The 19,461-nt window shown below is 42.9% G+C and overlaps 3 protein-coding genes across 10 annotated transcripts in view; 1 reads left to right on the top strand and 2 right to left on the bottom strand.

The window, feature by feature from the left end:
- The window catches only part of ZDHHC20 (zinc finger DHHC-type palmitoyltransferase 20), a 66,044-nt gene extending 49,173 nt beyond the window's left edge, over positions 1 to 16,871 (top strand). Inside the window, exons 8-14 of one of the 7 annotated variants that reach the window (XM_040583495.1) lie at positions 8,188 to 8,223; positions 9,332 to 9,464; positions 11,087 to 11,213; positions 12,482 to 12,571; positions 13,581 to 13,690; positions 13,773 to 13,905; positions 16,390 to 16,871. In XM_040583495.1, the coding sequence (XP_040439429.1) occupies positions 8,188 to 8,223; positions 9,332 to 9,464; positions 11,087 to 11,213; positions 12,482 to 12,571; positions 13,581 to 13,690; positions 13,773 to 13,789 (513 nt within the window). In that variant the 3' untranslated portion in view covers positions 13,790 to 13,905; positions 16,390 to 16,871. Of the gene's footprint in view, positions 1 to 8,187; positions 8,224 to 9,331; positions 9,465 to 11,086; positions 11,214 to 12,481; positions 12,572 to 13,580; positions 13,691 to 13,772; positions 13,906 to 14,098; positions 14,179 to 16,389 lie in introns of those variants that run through there. The other 6 variants (XM_040583490.1, XM_040583492.1, XM_040583491.1 and 3 more) reach the window with 6 other exon arrangements.
- LOC121083277 (histone deacetylase complex subunit SAP18-like) lies at positions 4,926 to 6,295 on the bottom strand. The gene is made up of 2 exons (XM_040583500.1): positions 6,141 to 6,295; positions 4,926 to 5,405 (listed from the first exon to the last, which is right to left on the bottom strand). The coding sequence occupies exons 1-2, from the start codon at positions 6,260 to 6,262 to the stop codon at positions 5,249 to 5,251; spliced, it is 279 nt and encodes a 92-aa protein (XP_040439434.1). The 5' UTR covers positions 6,263 to 6,295; the 3' UTR covers positions 4,926 to 5,248.
- An 841-nt stretch (positions 16,872 to 17,712) lies between the features above and the next one.
- On the bottom strand, positions 17,713 to 19,444 carry MRPL57 (mitochondrial ribosomal protein L57). Of its 2 annotated transcripts, none has more exons than XM_040583498.1 (2): positions 19,354 to 19,444; positions 17,713 to 18,177 (listed from the first exon to the last, which is right to left on the bottom strand). In XM_040583498.1, the coding sequence occupies exon 2, from the start codon at positions 18,170 to 18,172 to the stop codon at positions 17,861 to 17,863; it is 312 nt and encodes a 103-aa protein (XP_040439432.1). In that variant the 5' UTR covers positions 18,173 to 18,177; positions 19,354 to 19,444; the 3' UTR covers positions 17,713 to 17,860. The 2 variants fall into 2 exon arrangements, with proteins under 2 accessions (XP_040439432.1, XP_040439433.1); XM_040583499.1 differs by lacking the exon at positions 19,354 to 19,444 and adding an exon at positions 19,186 to 19,322.
- Between the last annotated feature and the right edge of the window lie 17 nt (positions 19,445 to 19,461).

Below are 19,461 nucleotides of genomic sequence, written 5' to 3' on the forward strand. Positions count from 1 at the left end.
CAGCATATACAGCGGGGTCATCTGGGCCAGGTGCAGCTTTAGGCCTCTGTTAAAGACCCCCAAGTACTTCTAAGCCTGAAGACAGTAACTCACGTTTGCCCGAAGCACGAGATGGGCGATTCAAGCCTCAGCCAGCACGGAGGAGCTCACCCAGAGGTGCGCCTGAAGCTGCTGCTTGCAGCGTCCACTGGATTTTCATGCTGAGTGTGGAAGACAAGTGAGTTTGGGCCAGGATGTCAGTTCTGTGAGACTGGAAATGCCCCAGGGAGGGTCCCGAACGCCCCAGCCCCTCCGAACCCAGCCCTTAGCCACTTTTTATCTCCAGGGCCCAGGGTATGCCAGCCAGGCACCTCCTCATCAGCAACAGGTCTTGTGGCCAGACGCAGCAGCTGCTGTGCATGACATGGCAAGGGTGCTTTAAAATTTACATTCCTCGGGGTCCTGTTCTGTCAGAGGAACTGATGCTGTCGTTTAACCCAGCTGATCCGCTGTAATGTTTAGACACAAGGGATGAGACAACAGCAGCGGGTAACTGGATCGCTTTGGTTTTGGCAGGTCACATCTCGGCTGTCGCGTTACTTACAGCGCTGCTCTTTGAACACGACCATAGCTGTTGTCATTCATTTGCTGTGACACAACAGGCTTTCTGAGACCTTTTCAGTTTCCCTTACTTTCCATCGGGAGCGTGAGAACTTGCTGAAAATGCTTAATGTTTTCCTGCTGCACGACGTCTGTTTCTGCTTTTGGCCAGAGCTGTAAAGCAGCAGTTAAGCCTCCACAGCTGCTCCAGTCAGAGGGTGAACACGGTGCTGGAGCAAGGCCTGTGCCTGATGCAGCCCAGGTTACTGACAAAGCATGTGTGCAAGTTGTCCTCGCTGCTTAACTAGGGAGGGAATTAAACCAGATGCCAGACCTGCATGAGTGGCCCAGGTGTTTGTCACCAGTCAAAGGCAGAGAAAAACTGAGCCCCTCTGAGGAAGGACAGGCATGAGGCGAGGCCCGGAGGGACACCTGCAAGGGTGGGGGGTTATCCCTGGAGAGGCCTGGGCAAGAGGCAAGAGCTGCCTGCTGGTTGGGGTGCTGTGGATGGCATTTACATCTAAGAAAGAAATGACAAGTCAGGACATTTTTTTTTTTTTTTTTTAAACCATCATCCTAGGTCTTTGCCTTAAGCAGCTGGGAGGTAAAAAAGAGCTTTGGAGGGGTGGTTGCTGGTGAAAGCACAGACATGAAACTGAGTGTTGTATCTGTTAGAGCTTTAAGCAGCCAAAAAGAAAAGGGGAAAAAAAACCATCTCATCCAGCTGCCTTGATAAGGGACAAAAATTACTCATTAAATTGCTACGTACAAATCAAGTCAGTCCTGTGGATTGACAGATCCGGATTCAGTGTCGTCTACACCACTTTACTTCCTGAGCATATGGGATTGCTCACTGTTAATGAATTTTGAGACCATGTTTTAATTTCCCTGAACCACAGCGCTGTAGTATTTTGCTCTTTTTAGGGACTGACATCCTCCCTAAGCTTTTCTAGTAGCTTCAAAAGAGACAGACAACCTTGTTACTGTGAGTAAATCCCCTCCTTTGCAGTAGAAGCTTAGCAGGTGACAACTTTTACTTACTATTCCACCACTTGCAACATCCCAATGGTCATACTCTGGTGCTGCTGCTGTCTGAGTCCCACACTGCACTTGATTGGCCTTGATTGCACTGTGGATTTTTGATGTAGGGAATGCCTAACCCTAACTGCACTGACCTCTCAAGTGTCTTTTCCCACAAAGACAGGTACAGAAAGTTGAACTCCCTTCACTTCCGCATTACCTTTCTCTGTGAAGTGCAAGTGTTTGAGGGCAAATCTCTTTCTTGAAACACATTTAGCCCAAAGCGGCTGGGGAAGAGGTCAGCTGAGGTTTATACTTCTATGTTAGCCATGTGAAGGTGAACTCCATACCCCAGCAATCAAGCTGAGCATTTGCTACTGAGGGCAGTTCTGCATGTTCATTTCCTGGTGATTTTGCTCCACGGGATACCAAATATAAAGCCAGCAGGTATTCCTCTCTTTCTTCGAAGTGTGCAGAGACCTGCCCCATGCTGGGCAGGCCTGAGCCCTCACTGGGCCATGTCTCCCATTCCAGCAACAAAGCTCAGCTGCCTCCCAGAGCAGCTGAGTCACAGACATGGGCTCACTTGCTGCTCTTGCCTTATATCTTGACTACATTTAATTTTGAGAATTATTCTTAAACATAATTAAAGCAAAAACCAGGACACAAAACCAAGGAAATGCCCACATTCCTGTGTACCTCTAATGGCTGTGCAATTCTCTAATTACATGCTGGTTGCTGCACTCATTTTACAGCATGAGTGATGCCCTGTGGCAAGCAGGCCACTTAGCAGCTGTCCTCGCTTTTCTGTCTGCCCGGGTCTGTAAGGTGCCAAAAACCAGACAGCTGATCAGATGGCTGTGACCCAGCCCGCAGGCGGCACGGGTCCCGAGCCTGCCCCCCGTGTCACACAGAAGTCACTGAGCTGTTACAACACACAGGCTCCCCACAGCAGCAGCGTTGCAGTGAGCCTCCCCCTCACACCAGAGGTGACTGCCTTCACCCTGGCAAAGCATCCTACCCCTCCCACCTCTGACCACACCAGATCACCCCGGTTGCCACTTCCAGTCCCTTGTAAAACGCTTGTATGGTCTTGAGCTCTCTTTAAAAAAGGATGGGAAGCACTTTTCAGCTTCTTCCATCTTAGGGGAAGAAGTGACTCAGATGCAGGTGATTGAAATGAGGGTCACTCCTGAAGGCTAAAATTGAACTCCCTAACTTATAAGCCAGAAAAGGGGACAGAAGAGGGTGAACCATGGGCAGAACTGAACCTAAAATCCTTCAGGGTTTATTGCACTAAGGGACTCTTGAGAGGGGAAAAAAAAAAACCCAAACAACAAAAACAAACACCAAACGTACATATATACATATATATATAAAAATCACACCTCATGAAAGCAATGCCTTGTCCTCAGACAGGAACACTTACCAGGTCTTTGCCTCTGCTCTGCTAAGGAGTGTGAGGAAGGTGAAGGCTCTAAGGAGCGGCTATGGCTTCTACTCCTGTTCTTGCCTTTCTGAGCCCACGGACACAACACAACAAGCACCTGGTACTCTCCCAGCCAACCCAAGGCTCACGGTCACTGGCAGGGGCACACAGCCCAGGGACAGCTGGAGCCCGCTCTAGGACCAGCGGCATCTCCGTGTCTCAAGCTCTCCCCCTGCAGTGACAGAAGACACCGGCAAGCACTGAGCTGCGGGAGGCCCGTGAGGCCCGTGTGACACTGATTTGCGGGGGAGGTGCATCCCCACTTCTTCCTCCTGCTCCTTAAGGGACCCGGCAACGTCACGCAGACCAGCCTCCCGGTTTCCGCATGAACAGCTGAGCCCCCTTAGCTACCCTCTCCCCTATTTCGAGGATTCTGGAAGCTGGCTGCTGAACACCCCCAACACCCTCCAGTTCCATCTTTTCAACTCAGAACAAACTTGAACCTTAATGCCTCTCAGCACCCTGGCCTTGCCCCAGCACCCAAGAGTTACAGTGCACTGAAAAACCTGTGTTCAATACAAGCAGTGAGCGTTTGTGAAAAGCCACCTCACAGACAGCTCAGCAGCGAGACTTACCCAGCTCAGACCAGTCAGTGGAGGGCCCAAAGTCGTATGTATTCATCAGGTGAAGACAACTAAAGGGAAAGAGGCTACAATATTCACCTTCCTTGGAGTTCTGGAAGTCAAAACTGGGTGTTGTCCTCTTGGTCAGTACACATAGACAATATATTGCTTGTGGTCAACAGCCCAGGAGAACTGGGTGTGTGAGCCAGCTGCCTCCACCCCGCAGGTTCACTTGGCCAAGAACTCGATGGTGAGGGTCAGGGTCAGGACTCCCACACGCACCCAGAGCTCTGCAGCCTTACCGTCTCACCGCCTCTCAGTTCACCTAAACCATGCGCAAGAGCAGCTCTGGGCACTGCACCTGCTGTTACATTTTCATTAAGAAATAGTTCTGCCTCCTCCTTACTCAGCCTCAATCTGGAAATACCTTATTTCTTCTGGCCAGGTCTCTGCAGATACTCCAGTCTTCTAAAAGTCTCCAAAGTGGGGTGCGCAGGACAAGCCAGGCCATCTCCAAACTGGTACACACGCAAGTGGGGTGCAGGAAGTATTTCACCTTTTTAATACCTATTTTTTTGTAGTTTTATAAATGCACATAATACATTTGTACAGGAGTAGATGGATGTAATTTATAATTTTGGAAGCACGTGCTCAAAAGTTTTCTACTGAGGGGTGTGCGATCAGAAAGAAGTTTGGAGACCACTGTTCTAAAAAAAGCAAGCTTTATACCTTCCATTTTTCCAAGACAATACTAGTTCTTCAGAACTCAAGTAAGGCTGATGTGCAAGTGTGCCGAACCGCACCTTCCTCTGAAAAGGCCAGCAGCCCCTCCTGGGATATAGCGGTGTCACAGAGGCCGCTCCCAATCCATGGACTGGCATCACCTTGGCACAAGACGGAGCAGACCCTGGAAGCCACAGTGGTCTGCCCTAGCTCCCCTTGCTATCCCGCAGGACAGGCAGCTTTACACAGCTCATCTCTAACTTTCCACCATCAATGCATGTCTGTCAGCAGTGCGAGTAGCGCTGAGCTTGCTTGCCTCCAACCACACCACTTACATGCTCCTCCTCCAAAATCCAGCCAGCAGTGGTTTAAGAAATCATCCTGTGTAAGGAACCCCTGTTGTGCCACTTACCGCTACTCAGCAAGCCCAGAGGTTACCAGGTAAAGGCTTTCAACTTCAACTTCTGCTTAAAAGCAGCCTTCTGAATTTCTCTGCAGAAACCTACTTTAAAAATAAACAAAACCAAACACCACACCACACTATCAAAAGATTAACATCATCAATCTTTATTCCAAACAAGAACTACAGAACATCTGTAATCCTTCTGGTCGCATTTTATGGAAATGTTGAAACACTGGACACACTGTCTTACCATTCAAAGATAACAATCTGAGATAGGATGATGGCACTGCTAAAGAGAAGTGTTTCTTCTAAACAAACTAAAAGGTAAGGTTTAAAAGTTAACTTTCATTTCTGATGCTTAGCTTTGTCTTCAGGTGTTCTTGCTTAGCAACAAAAGCAAAAAAAATAAGCCTGCTTTAGAACAGCAAGTAGGAATATACAGAAGATGTGATCACACAAAGAAGCAACGGTTTAGTATGGTCTCATGCGGCTTGATGGGGGCGGTGCACGATTTGGAGGAGTGATTGCTATATCCAAGTAGTCTCCTATCTGGAATTTCTGGGACTGCAATGTCATAGAATCATCTGTGCCCTTCCTGCCCGACATGGTACTGCCGATCTCCTTCACCCTGCACGCAGGAGGAAAGGCAAGTTGATCATCAGAGGCAAATCTCTCTAGATCTCCAAACAAGAACTGTACTGGCTCATCACAACCCTCCCATGCTGTCCTCTGCACTCTACTTAACATTTAGCTATCTACACAGGATGATGGGTTGTTTGGTTTTTTTCTCTCCAGTACCAGGTGCACCAAGAAAAGCCATACCAAATTCTCCTTTTGATGGGGCAGAGTGTCGGGGCAACCTTCTACCATATTAAGTTAAATACTAGACAAAATCCCTTGCCCCCCCTTCCATACAGACACAGAACAAGACCCCAGAGATAACAGAGCACGATATATCCACTGGTTGCTGACAAGTTTAGCTCATACCATTCTGGAAGAGAGATACCTGCAACAAGAAGCCCTGCTAAAACGCAAACACATTCTCAGACGTAAGACCTACTGTGCCTCCCACCACCAGAAGCAAAGCTTCATCTGGATGCATAGGTCTGCCTTCTGCTTGATTGCCAATACAGCAACCAAAGCCTTCAAGCACCCAAGGCTTATTGTTTTGGTAAGACATGAACAATGATGGTCACCAAGCAAAATTTAGAGTTTGTATGGGTGGTCATACAGTCTGTTATCAAGAACTTCACAAATTCTGTATGTGGGTTCTGAACTTTAAAATCTGTGTTAATGAAAAATAATTCACTGGTCCAGTACCTGAAGTCTAATTTTATTAACCCGGAGAAGAAATGCCATTTACCTATACCCAGGCCTCTTGAGATCTGTAAAAACAATTGCAAAATTGAAGTGTGTGCCCTTCTTCCGTGCTTCTGGGTAAACTTCTTTCACTAAGCTGGTCAGCTCTTTCAGAGTTGCATCCATCCTAGATTAAACAAACAAACAAACCAAAACGGTTCACATTTCAAAAGCAACAGCAATAAAAAAAGCTTCCCAAAACCCATTTAAGATGGAATCAATATACTGCTGTGACTTAACCATGTTTCCTTGCCTTTGCATACTTTCTGTCAATAGCTGAAGATGAGTAAGATCTTACATTCTGGCTGCATAGTGAGCCATTGATTTCACAACGCTGGGAGAATCCACCACTTACTATAGACTGGAGGCAACACAGCCTACTGCAAATGTAGCTTCTAACTAGCTTCCAAGTCACTGCAATATCACAGTTATCTCTTCACCTCCATGTAGGCTTCAACACCTGCTTTTCCAGTTCTCTCAAAAGAGTTACCATTTAAATGGTGGAGTCTTCATTGCATAAATGTAATTAAAAAAAAAAAACGGCATAAGAGTTTCCTCACTAAGCTGACATCTATGTTGAAGTAGTTTTTTGAATATTAGAGGAAATTTAAGAACAGAAAAAACAGTTTCGCATTTCCATCAAGATTTCCATTTCTGCCCTAACAGGCAGCCCTCCCTTTTCCCAGCCTTCAACCAGACCAAGGCTAAAGCTCATTTCTAGAATTTAAAGAACAAAAAGACTCAATCATCACAACCAAAGCGGCTCTAATTATATAGACTGTACACTCACTCCAAGCTTCAAAATCAACTGGCCTGAGAATTCTTTATAGAGAGCTATTTTGTTTAAATATGCAACTTCAAAAGAGTAATAGAAACAGAAGTTAGAAAAATTAATTAGGAAGCTGGTGAACACTGCAGTGTGCTCTGAGGTAGCAAAAGTCATCATAGTTTTAACATGAAGCTTTGGAATAAACAGCAATTGGAGTATGTATTTTGCTAGCCTTGATTTCAAGGGATCTCAAAACACAGCGCATCCCTACAGCAGGGGGAAGAGGGTCTGTTGCACAAATTGTCTAAGCAAAACTGCGTTAAAACAAAACAAGGCAGTGAATAAGGAAACTGAACTTAGATGGCTGTTCAGAGAGCTTGACTCCACTATCATTTGCTTACTGTAGCATGAGCTGATGCTAGGCAGCATATTTGAAAATGCTGTGTTTATCTACCTGACTGCAGTGTAAATGCCTGGGCTCTCCCTAGGCTTCCTGCAAGATTAATGTCACTTAAAAGCCATACATCTTGCCTACAACAGATTTGTTAAGTGCTAGTGTCTTAGGTAAGATGGCTAATACCACGATTTAGTTTAAATTCTAAACTTTATATCTAATCTTTACTGTTTCTTGCTTTATTTTCTTAAGTACTGGTTTAATTTCAGACGTTATGCTAAAGGTATGTCCCACAGACATATGCCAGTATTCAAGGATATTGGGAAGAAGAAAAGCTGTACTAATGGGTTGCAGGTTCTTTTTTTAAACAAAGAAAATTGTGTAAAGAATGGCAGTTTATTTATGGTTTGGACTGAAACTGTATCTAATGGTAATAGATATGTTCTGAAGTCAGAAAGATTCTCTAATTTATAAACCAATGCTTTATACCTCTGGATTATTCTGAGCTTGTCAGACCTTTATGAATGGTTTCATCACACAGAACATAAACCTTGTGATAGAAATTAGCAAAGATTGCACCTGGTGTAGTCATGTTGCTTAAGCTGAGGAACCACTTGAAAGTGATCCAGTCACAATCTAAATATCAGTACTTCTATGCTTCAGTAGAAAATTTCATGCCTTGGAAGTTAGTAGTGTGCTCTTATGTAATCTGTCCTCCATTCTCTTGGAGAATGGGCGCTAAGGCTGGTGATGGGTGTTGGAACTTGGCACATCCGAGAGCACATGTGCACACCAACCATTTTGTTCTTAACAAAGCCTGTGCTGTTTTCAAACACTTCGTCTTAACATAATACTAGTGTTTAATAAATTGTCTTTGTTTGCGCAAAGCTTTGCCACAGGAAAGCTGCAGAGAATTGTCCACAGGTAAAATCCAATATTGCTGTAATTATTTAAATGCTGTTCCTACTATAATTTTTCTAGTCTAGTCATTCTTGATAGCTGTTTGCACCATCATAAAAGGAGACTTGTAATCTATTGCCTATGAACATAGGAGCGTACAGGGATATAGATATACCTGTGTTCACTTGATCTTAAATGTGTTCTAGTCTACAGCCTTAGATAACTGCGTATACTGAGTGAGCTAATGGAAAAAGTAGTAGCAATAATGCTAACTAAACAGCTGAATAAAAATAGCCTCTCTGCTTGCATAGTGCTGTTAAAGGTCAACTGCTTAAAAGTACTGTGATTTTGAGGATATAGAACTGGAATAGTATTGTTACAAATCTTGTTGGCTTCTTTTAAGTGCAAGTATAAAAACAGTTAGGGTTGGGGTTTGAATCAACTATCTGATATGGGTGGGAGGTTATCTTTTATATGGTGGTTGTACTGAAATTGTTGTTTTTCATGTAGGTCTTCTGGTGAATCACTTCTGCCTGGTCAGACATGACAGATTTGTTTTGCTAGGTACATGCTGGTTGTTGCCTAAACCTTAGAGATCATCAAAAATTCAAGATCTGTCCCAGGTCTTGTCTAGGAGTTGTTCAGTCTTGGAAACACAGTATGACAGCCATTTCCCTTTTACATTCTTTACACCAGTTCAGAAGTAGGTTCAGTATTATGATTTTGCCAGGAAAGGGTTTGGACATTTTTGTTGTATTTTTCTCCCTTCAAAGTAAGTGATTTTGGATGCGTTTTCCTGGTGTCTTTTTGGCTGTGGCTGCACAGTTAACATTTTTTAGTGTAGGATTTTTTTTTTCCTTGACCCCTACTTTACATTTGAAAACTAACAGATGAACATATGCACTCATGCTACTAAAGTCAGGTGTAAGAGGTACCCATCAGCTTTAAATTCTGTTGTATACCAGTTTAACATGACATTAAAGGGAAGCTGGGCTTGTGCTTTTTTTTCTTTATGAAAAGTGAGGTGAAAGACCTGTAGCAGAGTGGTTGTGGCAGGAAATGTTTAGTGGCAATGCTGAATTAGTTGCTAAAAAGTGTTAACGTATTAATCTCTCACTCTTTTTCTCCCCAGAATGAATTGCCAGATACCCATGCAAAATTCCACATACTGTTCCTGTTCTTTGTGGCAGCCATGTTCTTCATCAGCATACTGTCACTCTTCAGCTACCACTGCTGGCTAGTTGGCAAAAACAGATCAACCATAGGTCAGTTAATTGGAATACGGAACTGTTCCTTGTCCAGAAAACCAAGAAGCCGATGAGAGTGTGAGGCCTACAGAATATGCCATCACATCTAAACAGAGTTTTTAAACACTGTGCAATAAAAAGCATATTTAGTGAAAGTAAAGGTGAAACATATGGGAAAATGAAGCATGTGTAGGGGTCCGCTGCTGTAGCCAATCATTTGGGTTCATGATGAGTGTTAATCTCTTTTGCTTGTATTTTTGAGATCTCAAGGCACTGTGCATTTTTGTTGTGTTTTTATATAGTGTTAAGTATGTATCGCAATTGTACTTGCCAGAAGCCCTGTTGTTCTAATACTTTGAGTAGCTGGGTGGCCCCAACAAAGCTAAAGGCTCCACTGTGTCTGAACTTACTACATTTTTAACTAGATCCAAAAGAGTATTCTTAAATCCTGTGAAATAAAATGAACCTCACTATTAGGAAGTGGCTTATAAAAGCAGTGCAATGCACAAGGAAACACTGATGCATGTTTCCTAAATAATAAAAAGAGTTTCCTGTAATTTCTATGCCTAAATGTTTTAAATGGCATTAACCAGCATAAGGAAGTTACATGCATTATTCAAATGATTCAAAGTTCTTGCTGAAGCATTTTAGAAGGTGTTTTTTGCAGGGTAGGGGGGCACAGGGACTCTTAGATATTTCCACAGCTGAGTAAGTCAAAATCTTATACCTTTCAGTAGAAGTTAAATTTCTATCCTCAAAAGTAAGTGGGTTGATTAAAAGTGAAATAATTTTCAGTTTGCTAGAATTTTTTGATAGGAAAAGGAATTTTTTTGATTGCTTGACAGGAGGGTTGTTTGAGTCCTTTTGACATATCTACAGCTAAGAAATATTCAGTCTCTATTTTAGCTTTGAAGAAAACATTAGCACATGCTTTACCTAAAAGTCAGTGGTCATAATTGGCAACACAGTCAGTACTTTATTGACTTTCTGGATCATGATTGCAAGAAGTCAAGCTGTTGGTATGGGAAGAGCAACGAGTCCTCTTGGTTCTTGGTCAAGGGTGTAACTAGACTGACTAGAAAAATGGTGGTGGTTTGCCACAGTTTGTGGTGTGTCTTTGTTTCTAATGTAATAGATCTCATCTTTCTCTGATACCATGGGATGCTCTTAGTTCAACTTCAGACCTTGGCAGAAGTGGAAAGAACTGTCCTGTGCTCATTTAGGTCCAGTAGTGCTTATGGTAAATTGCTTCTAGAAGAGGAAGTCGTCTGCTCAAAGAAGGCTTCACAGGCCAAAGAGAGAGCTAGTCATCAATAAGGGATGTGGTATCTCTGGCATGCTGATGATACTTAGCTCTGTCTCAGACCTTACATTAAATGTGAAGAGAGAAAGATGACTGTTCTGCTTACATAATGTTCTTACTTTTCATTTCTGTTTTTGTCATTAACCCTGTGATGATTTTTATACTCTCAGATTACTTCAGATGACTTACACCCCACAACCACCATCCACCCCCCCAGTACACATCAAGATCATCTCAGCTTGGCTGACACTTCTCACAATAGAGAAGTTTGGGTCTGTTTGTTTGTCTTCCCTGACTCCTTATCACTTTAGAGATATTGCATGTTTTTCTTTTACAGAAACATTCCGAGCACCCACATTTCAAAATGGCCCTGATAAAAACGGGTTTTCTCTTGGATGCAGCAAAAATCTGAGGGAGGTTTTTGGAGATGAAAAGAAGTATTGGCTACTCCCTATCTTTACCAGGTATTCAGTCTGAATGGGAATGAATTGGGGAATAAATGGGTTCCATGGCTTTCACCTTGCTTGCCCTTCTCGTAAAAAATAAAGCACACCTGAAAAGCCAGCTTGGAAATCCTGCACAATGAGTATTGGTGTAGGGAAAATGTGGAGGAGAAAACTGAGCAAAGTCTGCACCAGGTTTTGTTCAAAGGCAAGAGGCTTATTGGCAAGGGCCTTCCAGATATGGAAGTTCAGAAGGGTTTTGAGAAATTTATTTCAAAAATTGTCACCTTTAGGTGGTAGCAGTATTGTCTGATTATAGAGCAGAAATCAGCAACTCAGAGGAGATCCAAATGTTGAACTTCAGTTAAGACTGAAACAATGTCAGTTCAAGACCACCCCCTCTTACCCCTGAAAACACTTGGCAGCTTTCCTTTTGCTGTAGATGCCAGTTTCAGTATTGAAAGCCGCCTGAGAAAGTACATGTAAATAAGCAGCAGTGCAAAAAAAATTATATGATGCAAGATACTAGTTTTAAAACTTTACTTGAGCCACTGTTAAGAGAGTTGCAGACAAGCATCAGAGAAGCTTGATGAAGGAAGACTGACCTGCTACCCACTCCCCCCACCCCACCACCCTGAAAGCCAACAGAACAAAGCAGGAGCCATGTTTCAACACTGCTTTTCAGGGGTTGTGTATCGTGAACCCATTTGTGAAGCTGTGGTCTGGCAGCAAACAGCAGAGGTAATAACAAGATCTTACATTGCCTCAGCTGTTTGCTCAACTACCGTGACTTCTCATGTGATTAAAGAAGCTATATTGTAGATGGATCAGGTTTTTTTGCCACCACATTTTATCCTGATTAAACTTGCCTTAAAAGAAGGGTTAGCTAAACTCAAAATGGTGGGCAGAGGGTAAAGCATAACCACGAGAGTATTATTATGGTACAGCTTCTGGGGTTGTCAACACCACATAGTCTGACTGTGTGTGCAGAGTGGTCTGGGGGTAGACTAGGGCTATAGTCCACAGGAACAGTGATGTTTTTGAAATCCATAGAGTAGTGCTATGCTCAGCAATCCATACTGAGAGATAGGGTGGGAATCATTTGAGCTCCAGGATTTAATTAACTGATCATCCAGCTTGGTGGTAGAACTGTCTTACTCAAGTCTGGAGTTCAATGCTGCACTCAAGTAATTGATTCAGGCCTGTAGTGTTTGTCTTTTGGATGGGTACTTGTTCAGTTCATTTAAGTCAACTACAAAAAGTGATTTGAATCTTTGTTTCTGGTTTAGTTTGGGTGATGGGTGTAAATTTCCAACTCGTCTGGTGATTATGGATCCAGAGCAACTTACTGTCTCAAGCCAAAATGAACCTGCCAAAAGGTAACTGTAGCATTTAAGATACTGATGATTTTGTACTGTTCTGTACTTCATCTGGAGAAAAATTGTTTCAGAATGATGTTTTAATTTTTTATACTTCTTGTCATCTTCAGAGTGAGTTTGTAAGTCTTCAGAGAAGGACAGAATGGATCAAGACTAAAAAATGGTGCTGCTTGATGCAGAAAGTTTGTTTCTTGGTTTTGACCTATAACAGAGGATATGGCTCTAAGGAAACAGTAATACAGAAATTAAGAGGGCTTATTGGCTCTTAACAACAATCAAAAGAGTCTCAGGAAAGACTGAATAATGTTCCATGGGAAAAAAAAGTTTTAAGACATTTATTGGAATGAGAGAAAGGCAAGGTGTTGTTTGTATTTCACCTCCTCCAGCATGCTTAGACAGGGGATGCTGAGACACAGTTTGCAAGAGAGAGATCACTGTGGTTATTGCTGTTTTTTAGCACTGGAGGGGCGTTAGCTTATTGGTTTTTTTATTCCTTCCAAATTTGCATATTTTCAGGAAGGCTGCTTTAGATTCAAAGACATAAGAGTATGTGAAACTTCTGGGGGCATTTACATTTGCCGTTTTAGAAGTCTTTTTTATAGTTTGGTTAATTTGTAGCTGAAGGATGTTGTCAACAGCAGTCACCTGGGTTATCAGGCATTAAGGGGGTTCAAAGGCAATACTGACAAGTTGTTGCTTCCAGTGCAACATAACCTGTGGAAATTAACTATATGGCCACAGCATTGTTGTCAGTATGCCATTTCTTGTCTATCAAGCTGTGCTTTTTTTTCCCATTAAAACTGTGAGTGACCTGTGTCCAGCAAGGATTTAGACTGATGACTGGAAAAAGCGCATAGGAGGATTAGGGTTGGGGGCACGGGGCCATTTTTAGTTGGCAGGATAGGGGGTTTTGTTGTTGGCTTTGCTCTTAAGGAACTTCAGTATTTTAGAAATGTCTGAAATAAGCAGCTACTGCTATTACAGAATTCCTGTTGACTTTGCTTTTCAGCTCTGGAGCCAATCAGTCCTTTCCTACTCGACCGCTCAGTGAATCACAAAATCGATTGCTAGCCAGTGACTGTCAGTGGGTGGAAAGTGGCCCTGAAGAGGTTAAATCAGGTAACCTGCGCTGTAGCACTTCTGATGATTCTGTGGGGGTTTTTGTGGTGGGTTTTTCCTTTTTTTTTTTTTAATTTTTTAGGCCTAAAAAGTCCTTAGGAATTGTTTGGAGTCAAGTATAAGAAGATTTGTTCCATAGAATCAAATCAGCATGTTTAGAAGTTAAGGTTAACTTGTGTCCCATGCTCTGCTCCAAAACTAGCTATTACACTAAGGTAATGGATAGATAATTCTTGCTTTTGCACTTCCTGTTCTGAGATTTTGGATCTTTTTACATTTCATTAGGGGGAGGAAAATATTTTTCCTAAAATAGGCACAACATGATAAATCCATTTTCTGGTTTGAAGTCTTTGCTATTTGTTGTGCAGATCTGCAAAAACACATAATTGCGATTCTCTCACATTTTAGGTGCAAAGAAGCATATTATAGTTTAATTGGAAAGCTGATCTCAGCTTATTACTAACCAACCATCTCAATGAGAAACAGGTAAGACCAACATAATTGATTGCCGTTTCTGTATATGTATGAGTAAACTAAAATAGACATCTTGAAGTCAAAAGTCACTAGTCATGGAATGCAGAGGAGTCCTCTGATGTTGAATGAGTAGTAGAATAAGTCTAAATAATAAACTCAGAATGGCTGTCTAGAAGGCAAGAATGGGAGTAATGCTGTAGTGCAGGAAACATGGGCTGGCTAGATCTGATGAGTCAGACTAATCCTGTAATTTAGATTGAAGTGGGTAGAATTAGAATTAAAGAATCTAATCTGCTAAATAGGCAATTTCAAGATGAAGTGCTGTCTTGAGGAAGCACTGTTCTTAAGGAACAGCTTAATTGTACATTGGTGGGCCATGCTGTGCTGTTATGCTTTAAGAAGCTGCATGCACACAAGGAAGGAAGGTCGGTAGGTAAATATAGGTGTCTGCATACAGGCTGCTTTGTCATACTTGGAATCAACAGTGCTCTATTACGTAAGAGCTCTGCATGCACTTTGCATTTAGGAAGTACAAAGAGTGCTGCAGTATATATGAAAACTTCTCTTGATATATTTCCAGTTACTAAATTAGACTTATGTTGGTTTCATAGTGTGGTGATCTTATAAGCTTCCATTAATTTTTTTCTCTCTGGAAGAGAAACTGATCATATTTGCATGACTAGCAACTGTAGATGCTGAGGGCTGAGTCATGCGCTCTCTCCCCCTCACCCCCCCCCCCCAAAAAAAAAAGGTGGAGGGACAGGACAGAACTTGCAAGAAATTCCCATTTTCTTTGGAAAGAAAACATAGCATTTGAGTTTTGCGAGCTCAGTAATTTTAGGATCACTTTTTTTTCTTTCTTTCTTTTTTTTTTTTAATAACCCTTCTGACCTAGAATGACTAGGGGGTGGGGAGGTTGGCTTGTTTTCAAGGAAAAAAAAAATCTGTCTTAAAAGGTCTGTCTGTGGGATGGTGTGATGCTTGGACTAATGTTAGTCAGACTGATCAGTGTAAATCATACAAAATCAAAATTAGACTAGTTAGTGGTATTTCTGAAAAACCTACTTGACCATGAGAACCCACCAGTGATGAGTTTTCCCTTTGCAACTTTTCTTAATGCTTTGTATAATTCTGTAAATGAATGTGCCAAGCAAAGGACTTCTTTCAGCCTCTAGGTATATAAAAACTAATCTGATCTAAACAGGTTACTAAGGCTTTTCTATTCTTCATAGAAAGGAACAGATAACTTCTGAGAGCAGGTCATCCCAGCAGCCTTTGATAGGGTATTATAGAGAGGTTTTAATCTTTCTTTCTACTGACCTAAAGAGGGAGCATCAGTGAATGGCTTAAGCTAGACAATTAACTGGTAATAGTCTGGGATTAATTCCCTTTTTATCCTGCTTCTCTCCCTGAAGTCAGGCCAAATTTAATAAAGGAAGGTTGTGTACTTTGTGTCACACTTGCCCATACTGCTGTAGTTTTAAAAGTAATACAAATAAATAGTGCATAATTGCAGCCAACACAAAAGCATTTTGTTATCTGTTTTCTCAAATAATGGTTAACTCAGTAGCACATTTCAGCCCTTCTGAGTTCAGTTGGATTTGATCACAGTTTCTGTAGGCCAAGGTGGTTGACTCCAGTCCCCCGGCAACTATAAGCAACTGTGCAATAGCTGTGAGATCCACAACATCTGTTTCGTGCACTTTCATATAGTCTGTAACAGACTAATAGTTGTATTTTTCGATTTTATGCCTATAACACACAGCAGAAACAAGGTTGTGGCTGATGAGTAAAATTGCCAGGTTATTTTGGAGAAAAAGAGCATGACTTGCGAAAGAAGGCTGATCTCCCAACCAGCAGTCTTGCAGCCTCACCTAGGCAAATATCATTTGTGTCCCCAGATCTATCAACTTGGTTCAAAATGAATGAGCAATTCTTGCCAATCAGGGACCCAAGAGGATTTAGCCACAGGTCAGTGGCGATGGATTGATGTTCTTAGTGGAGATAATCTTCTAAAACCTAAGAGGTTTAAACCAAAAACAAAACAACAAAAAACAAACCCACACCTCCCAGAAGGCTAATTATGAGTTGAAGTTACCTTAACTGCTGTCCTGAATCGTGAGTCTGTAAATCATGTTCCCTAGCCGCATTGTGTACTGCACTATGACCTGTTTTTTCAAAGTGAGTGCTGTAATTCCATTAATCACCTTTTTTTGTTTCACTAGGTTTCTGCAACACATTTTGTGCTTGAATATTACTTAATTTTGTTTGGAAGAAGTTGGTCAGTAAAAAATGGAACATGAACATTTTAGGAAGAGACAAGAAATTCAAGTTTCTGCACAGTACAATGGATTCTTGTAAGCACTATTGCGGAGCAGGGAGGTTAAGACAGATGCCTTAAGATTCTTACTGTGCATTTATGCAACACTGAATTATATACTGCTACCAAAGGGCCAAATCCTGAAGTGCCCTGCTTGGATGCACAAGGTCCAGAGTGGGAACTATGCATTTCTGTTATGCTGCAGTGGTGGGGGTAGATTGCAGAGACTCCTACCTCCCCACGGGCAACCTTCATACCTTTCCGTAAATGTTATCTTAAGCCATTTATAACCATTGAAAGTGCATTCGAGGTTTTGTACATCAGTGTTCAGACCTGTTCATACTTCTCTGAAGTATGGTTCATGTTTAAATAAAAACCTTGTTACCATTTTAGGCCTCTTTCAGTGATAAAATACAGACTTGACACTTGAATTCATCAGTGAATGCAACATCAACTTAATAAAAGTATGTGAAAGAATCTGAAAATTGCTTAGGTGTAGCATGCATGTATTGGATCAGTGAGAAAAACCACCTACCAACATTTTGTAACTCTTCCACAGTTTTTACACTCCAGCTGCATTAAACCTAAGATTACACTCTTGACATATCTTCCAGGTCACTTGGTCTCGACAGGGGAAATAAAAACACCCCAACTTGCGGCTGACTATTATACTTAAACATGACAGAGAAATCAGACTGCCACTCAAACGTGAGTCAGCTCTGTTCCTTTTAGATCAGAAATAATCTCTGTGAGACGGCAGTAACACCCAAGTTGTACTGACATGACAATGACACTGGCATTTGAATTTAACAATTCTTTCCAAAAAGTTTACAAAGCCTGTAACATTTTACAATCTTCCATGACTTCCAGCCTCGTACACCTAACTTTTTAATTCTAGTTCATCTCAGTCCGTGTATGCCTGATGAAGTGAGCACTATGCAAGTATCATCAGCTGCGTCTCAAGTATTGAGGTATACAGAGTATCCCTTAAGGGAGAGTGACCATTAACAGCCATCTGGTCAGTACCAGCAGATAATCCCTTTCAACAGAGCAGGTGTGTTCTAGCTTTCAAAAGGAAATTAGCAATGCTATAATTCTTGTTATCATCATGGCACTTGGTAACTCAGGCCATTTTATACAAAACCCCTGAAGAACAGAAGGCAGGCAGATGGCAGACCACCACAGAAAGAACTGTCTTTCTAAAGAGACAACAATAAGAAAACATAAATTGTTCCGTAGGACTGCATTTATTAATGTAAAATTTCATATGTCGTAGCACGGTCCCATTTGTCATCCACCCTTATACTGAATTACAAAAGTACTATAACAGGTACAACAGCTGAGCCCACAATAGTGCATAATACATGCCATATTATTCAAGATATCCACTTTTTCGACACATTTAAGTGGTTTAAATGATCGCTGATATATCTGTGTTCAGGAAACTTGGCTTTCTTCTGGCTTTTGAAAGCTTCCCATTTTGCACGTCTCTCTTCCGTGTTATGTTTGTACTCCTGTTCCCGTGTCAGGTAAGGTCGACTCAGCCAATACTCATTCTCTGCTTCAATTTCCAACCTTCGGATCATTGCTTGCTTCATTGAAATGGTAACCGGTCTTGGCCGCCTGTACTTTCCAATCCACTGTCTTCCAGGAATTCTCTTTCGGAGTAATACCGTTGTTAAAAACATTATGCCTCAAAATAGAAATATAAAACACTCATTACCTTAAGAACAAAAGTTAAAAAGTTTAACAAGAAAAATTAAAAACTGCACGCATACACATCTCCTACTGCCTTTTAGCCGGCTGATTGGAACTAACTGTTAAATACAGTACACAGTACAATGACAGACATACTGGAAACCCGAGACCAGAAAAGGGATGCAGAAATCTTTATGTAGCTAATGAGTTTACTCAGTTATCTTTACATTGAGATTAAAGCATGTCCTCCATAAACTATTTATGAAAAATACGGTCCCAGACAGCATTAAACAAAGGATTCACTTCATTTCTTCTTCAGAGAGATGCACTGTCAAAACAGGGAGTATTTCCAGGTCTGCCTTCTAGATCCAGATCTGGCCTTCCCTCAGCATCAAATTTTGAGCTACAGTCTCTCCACACACTTGCTTGTATACAATTACCTAGTCTTGTATTTTGACTATGGGAAACCTCATTTGTAGAGGAAAACATCCAATATTAGACCAACCAGTGTATGTAGAAAGCACAAATACTGTTACCAACACAATACGCAGGTGTAATAAAGAGGCAAGAAAGGCCAAGCTACGTTTAGATTTGACACACGTGCTCTTCATTAACTTATTAGTCCTAAGCATGCCTAACTCCTAGGCCTCTCATTACACTGTATTTTCACCAACTAAGAAGCCAGGTAAACACTTTAACATGGCATAAACCAGCCCTACTGCTGAGCAGCGAAAAGCCACCCCGCCACAGCCCGTTCCCGCCGCACAACCCCGCGCTGCTGCTCCGCTCTGACCCGGCCCGGGACCGAAGCTGCGGGGCTCCGCGGCGGCGCTGCGGCCCCAGCCTCCGGCCCCGCTCCCGGCAGGGCAGGGCACAGCCGCCCGTCCCCCGGCCTGCGCCCGCTGCAGCCTCCACAGGGACCGAGGCCGATGCGCGACACGGCGCGGCTGCCCTCCGGGGATCCCCGGTGCCACGGGAGCCACCCGGGCCACCGGGCGCCCACCAGCTCCAGGCGGGGCTCGGCCCAGGCAGCGGAGCCCGCCCCCCACCGAGGTTATCTCCCGGTTCAGGCCAGGTCAGCCCACCCTCGAGGCGAAGCAGCCCTGCGAACGGCCGCAGCGGCGCTCCCGGTCCCACAACCAACGGGCCGCTGACCCCCGCCCTCCCTCACCGATTCCCACGGCCGGTCCCTCCTCCCCGCGGCGGGAAACAAGATGGCGGCGGCGAGCGGCCCGTCTCGCGAGAGCTGGCGGCGGGCGGGCGGGGCCTGGCGGCGCCA

Source organism: Falco naumanni, chromosome 2 (genome assembly GCF_017639655.2).
Source record: "Falco naumanni isolate bFalNau1 chromosome 2, bFalNau1.pat, whole genome shotgun sequence".
NCBI classification, from domain to species: Eukaryota; Metazoa; Chordata; class Aves; order Falconiformes; family Falconidae; genus Falco; species Falco naumanni.

Excerpts from the sequence above, each read along its gene's own strand:
- LOC121083277 (XM_040583500.1), bottom strand. The coding sequence starts at position 6,262 with ATGGATGCAACTCTGAAAGAGCTGACCAGCTTAGTGAAAGAAGTTTAC. Across the intron at positions 5,406-6,140 it reads CTCAAGAGGCCTGGGTATAG|GGTGAAGGAGATCGGCAGTA; the intron begins GTAAATGGCATT and ends TCCTGCGTGCAG.
- MRPL57 (XM_040583498.1), bottom strand. The coding sequence starts at position 18,172 with ATGTTTTTAACAACGGTATTACTCCGAAAGAGAATTCCTGGAAGACAG.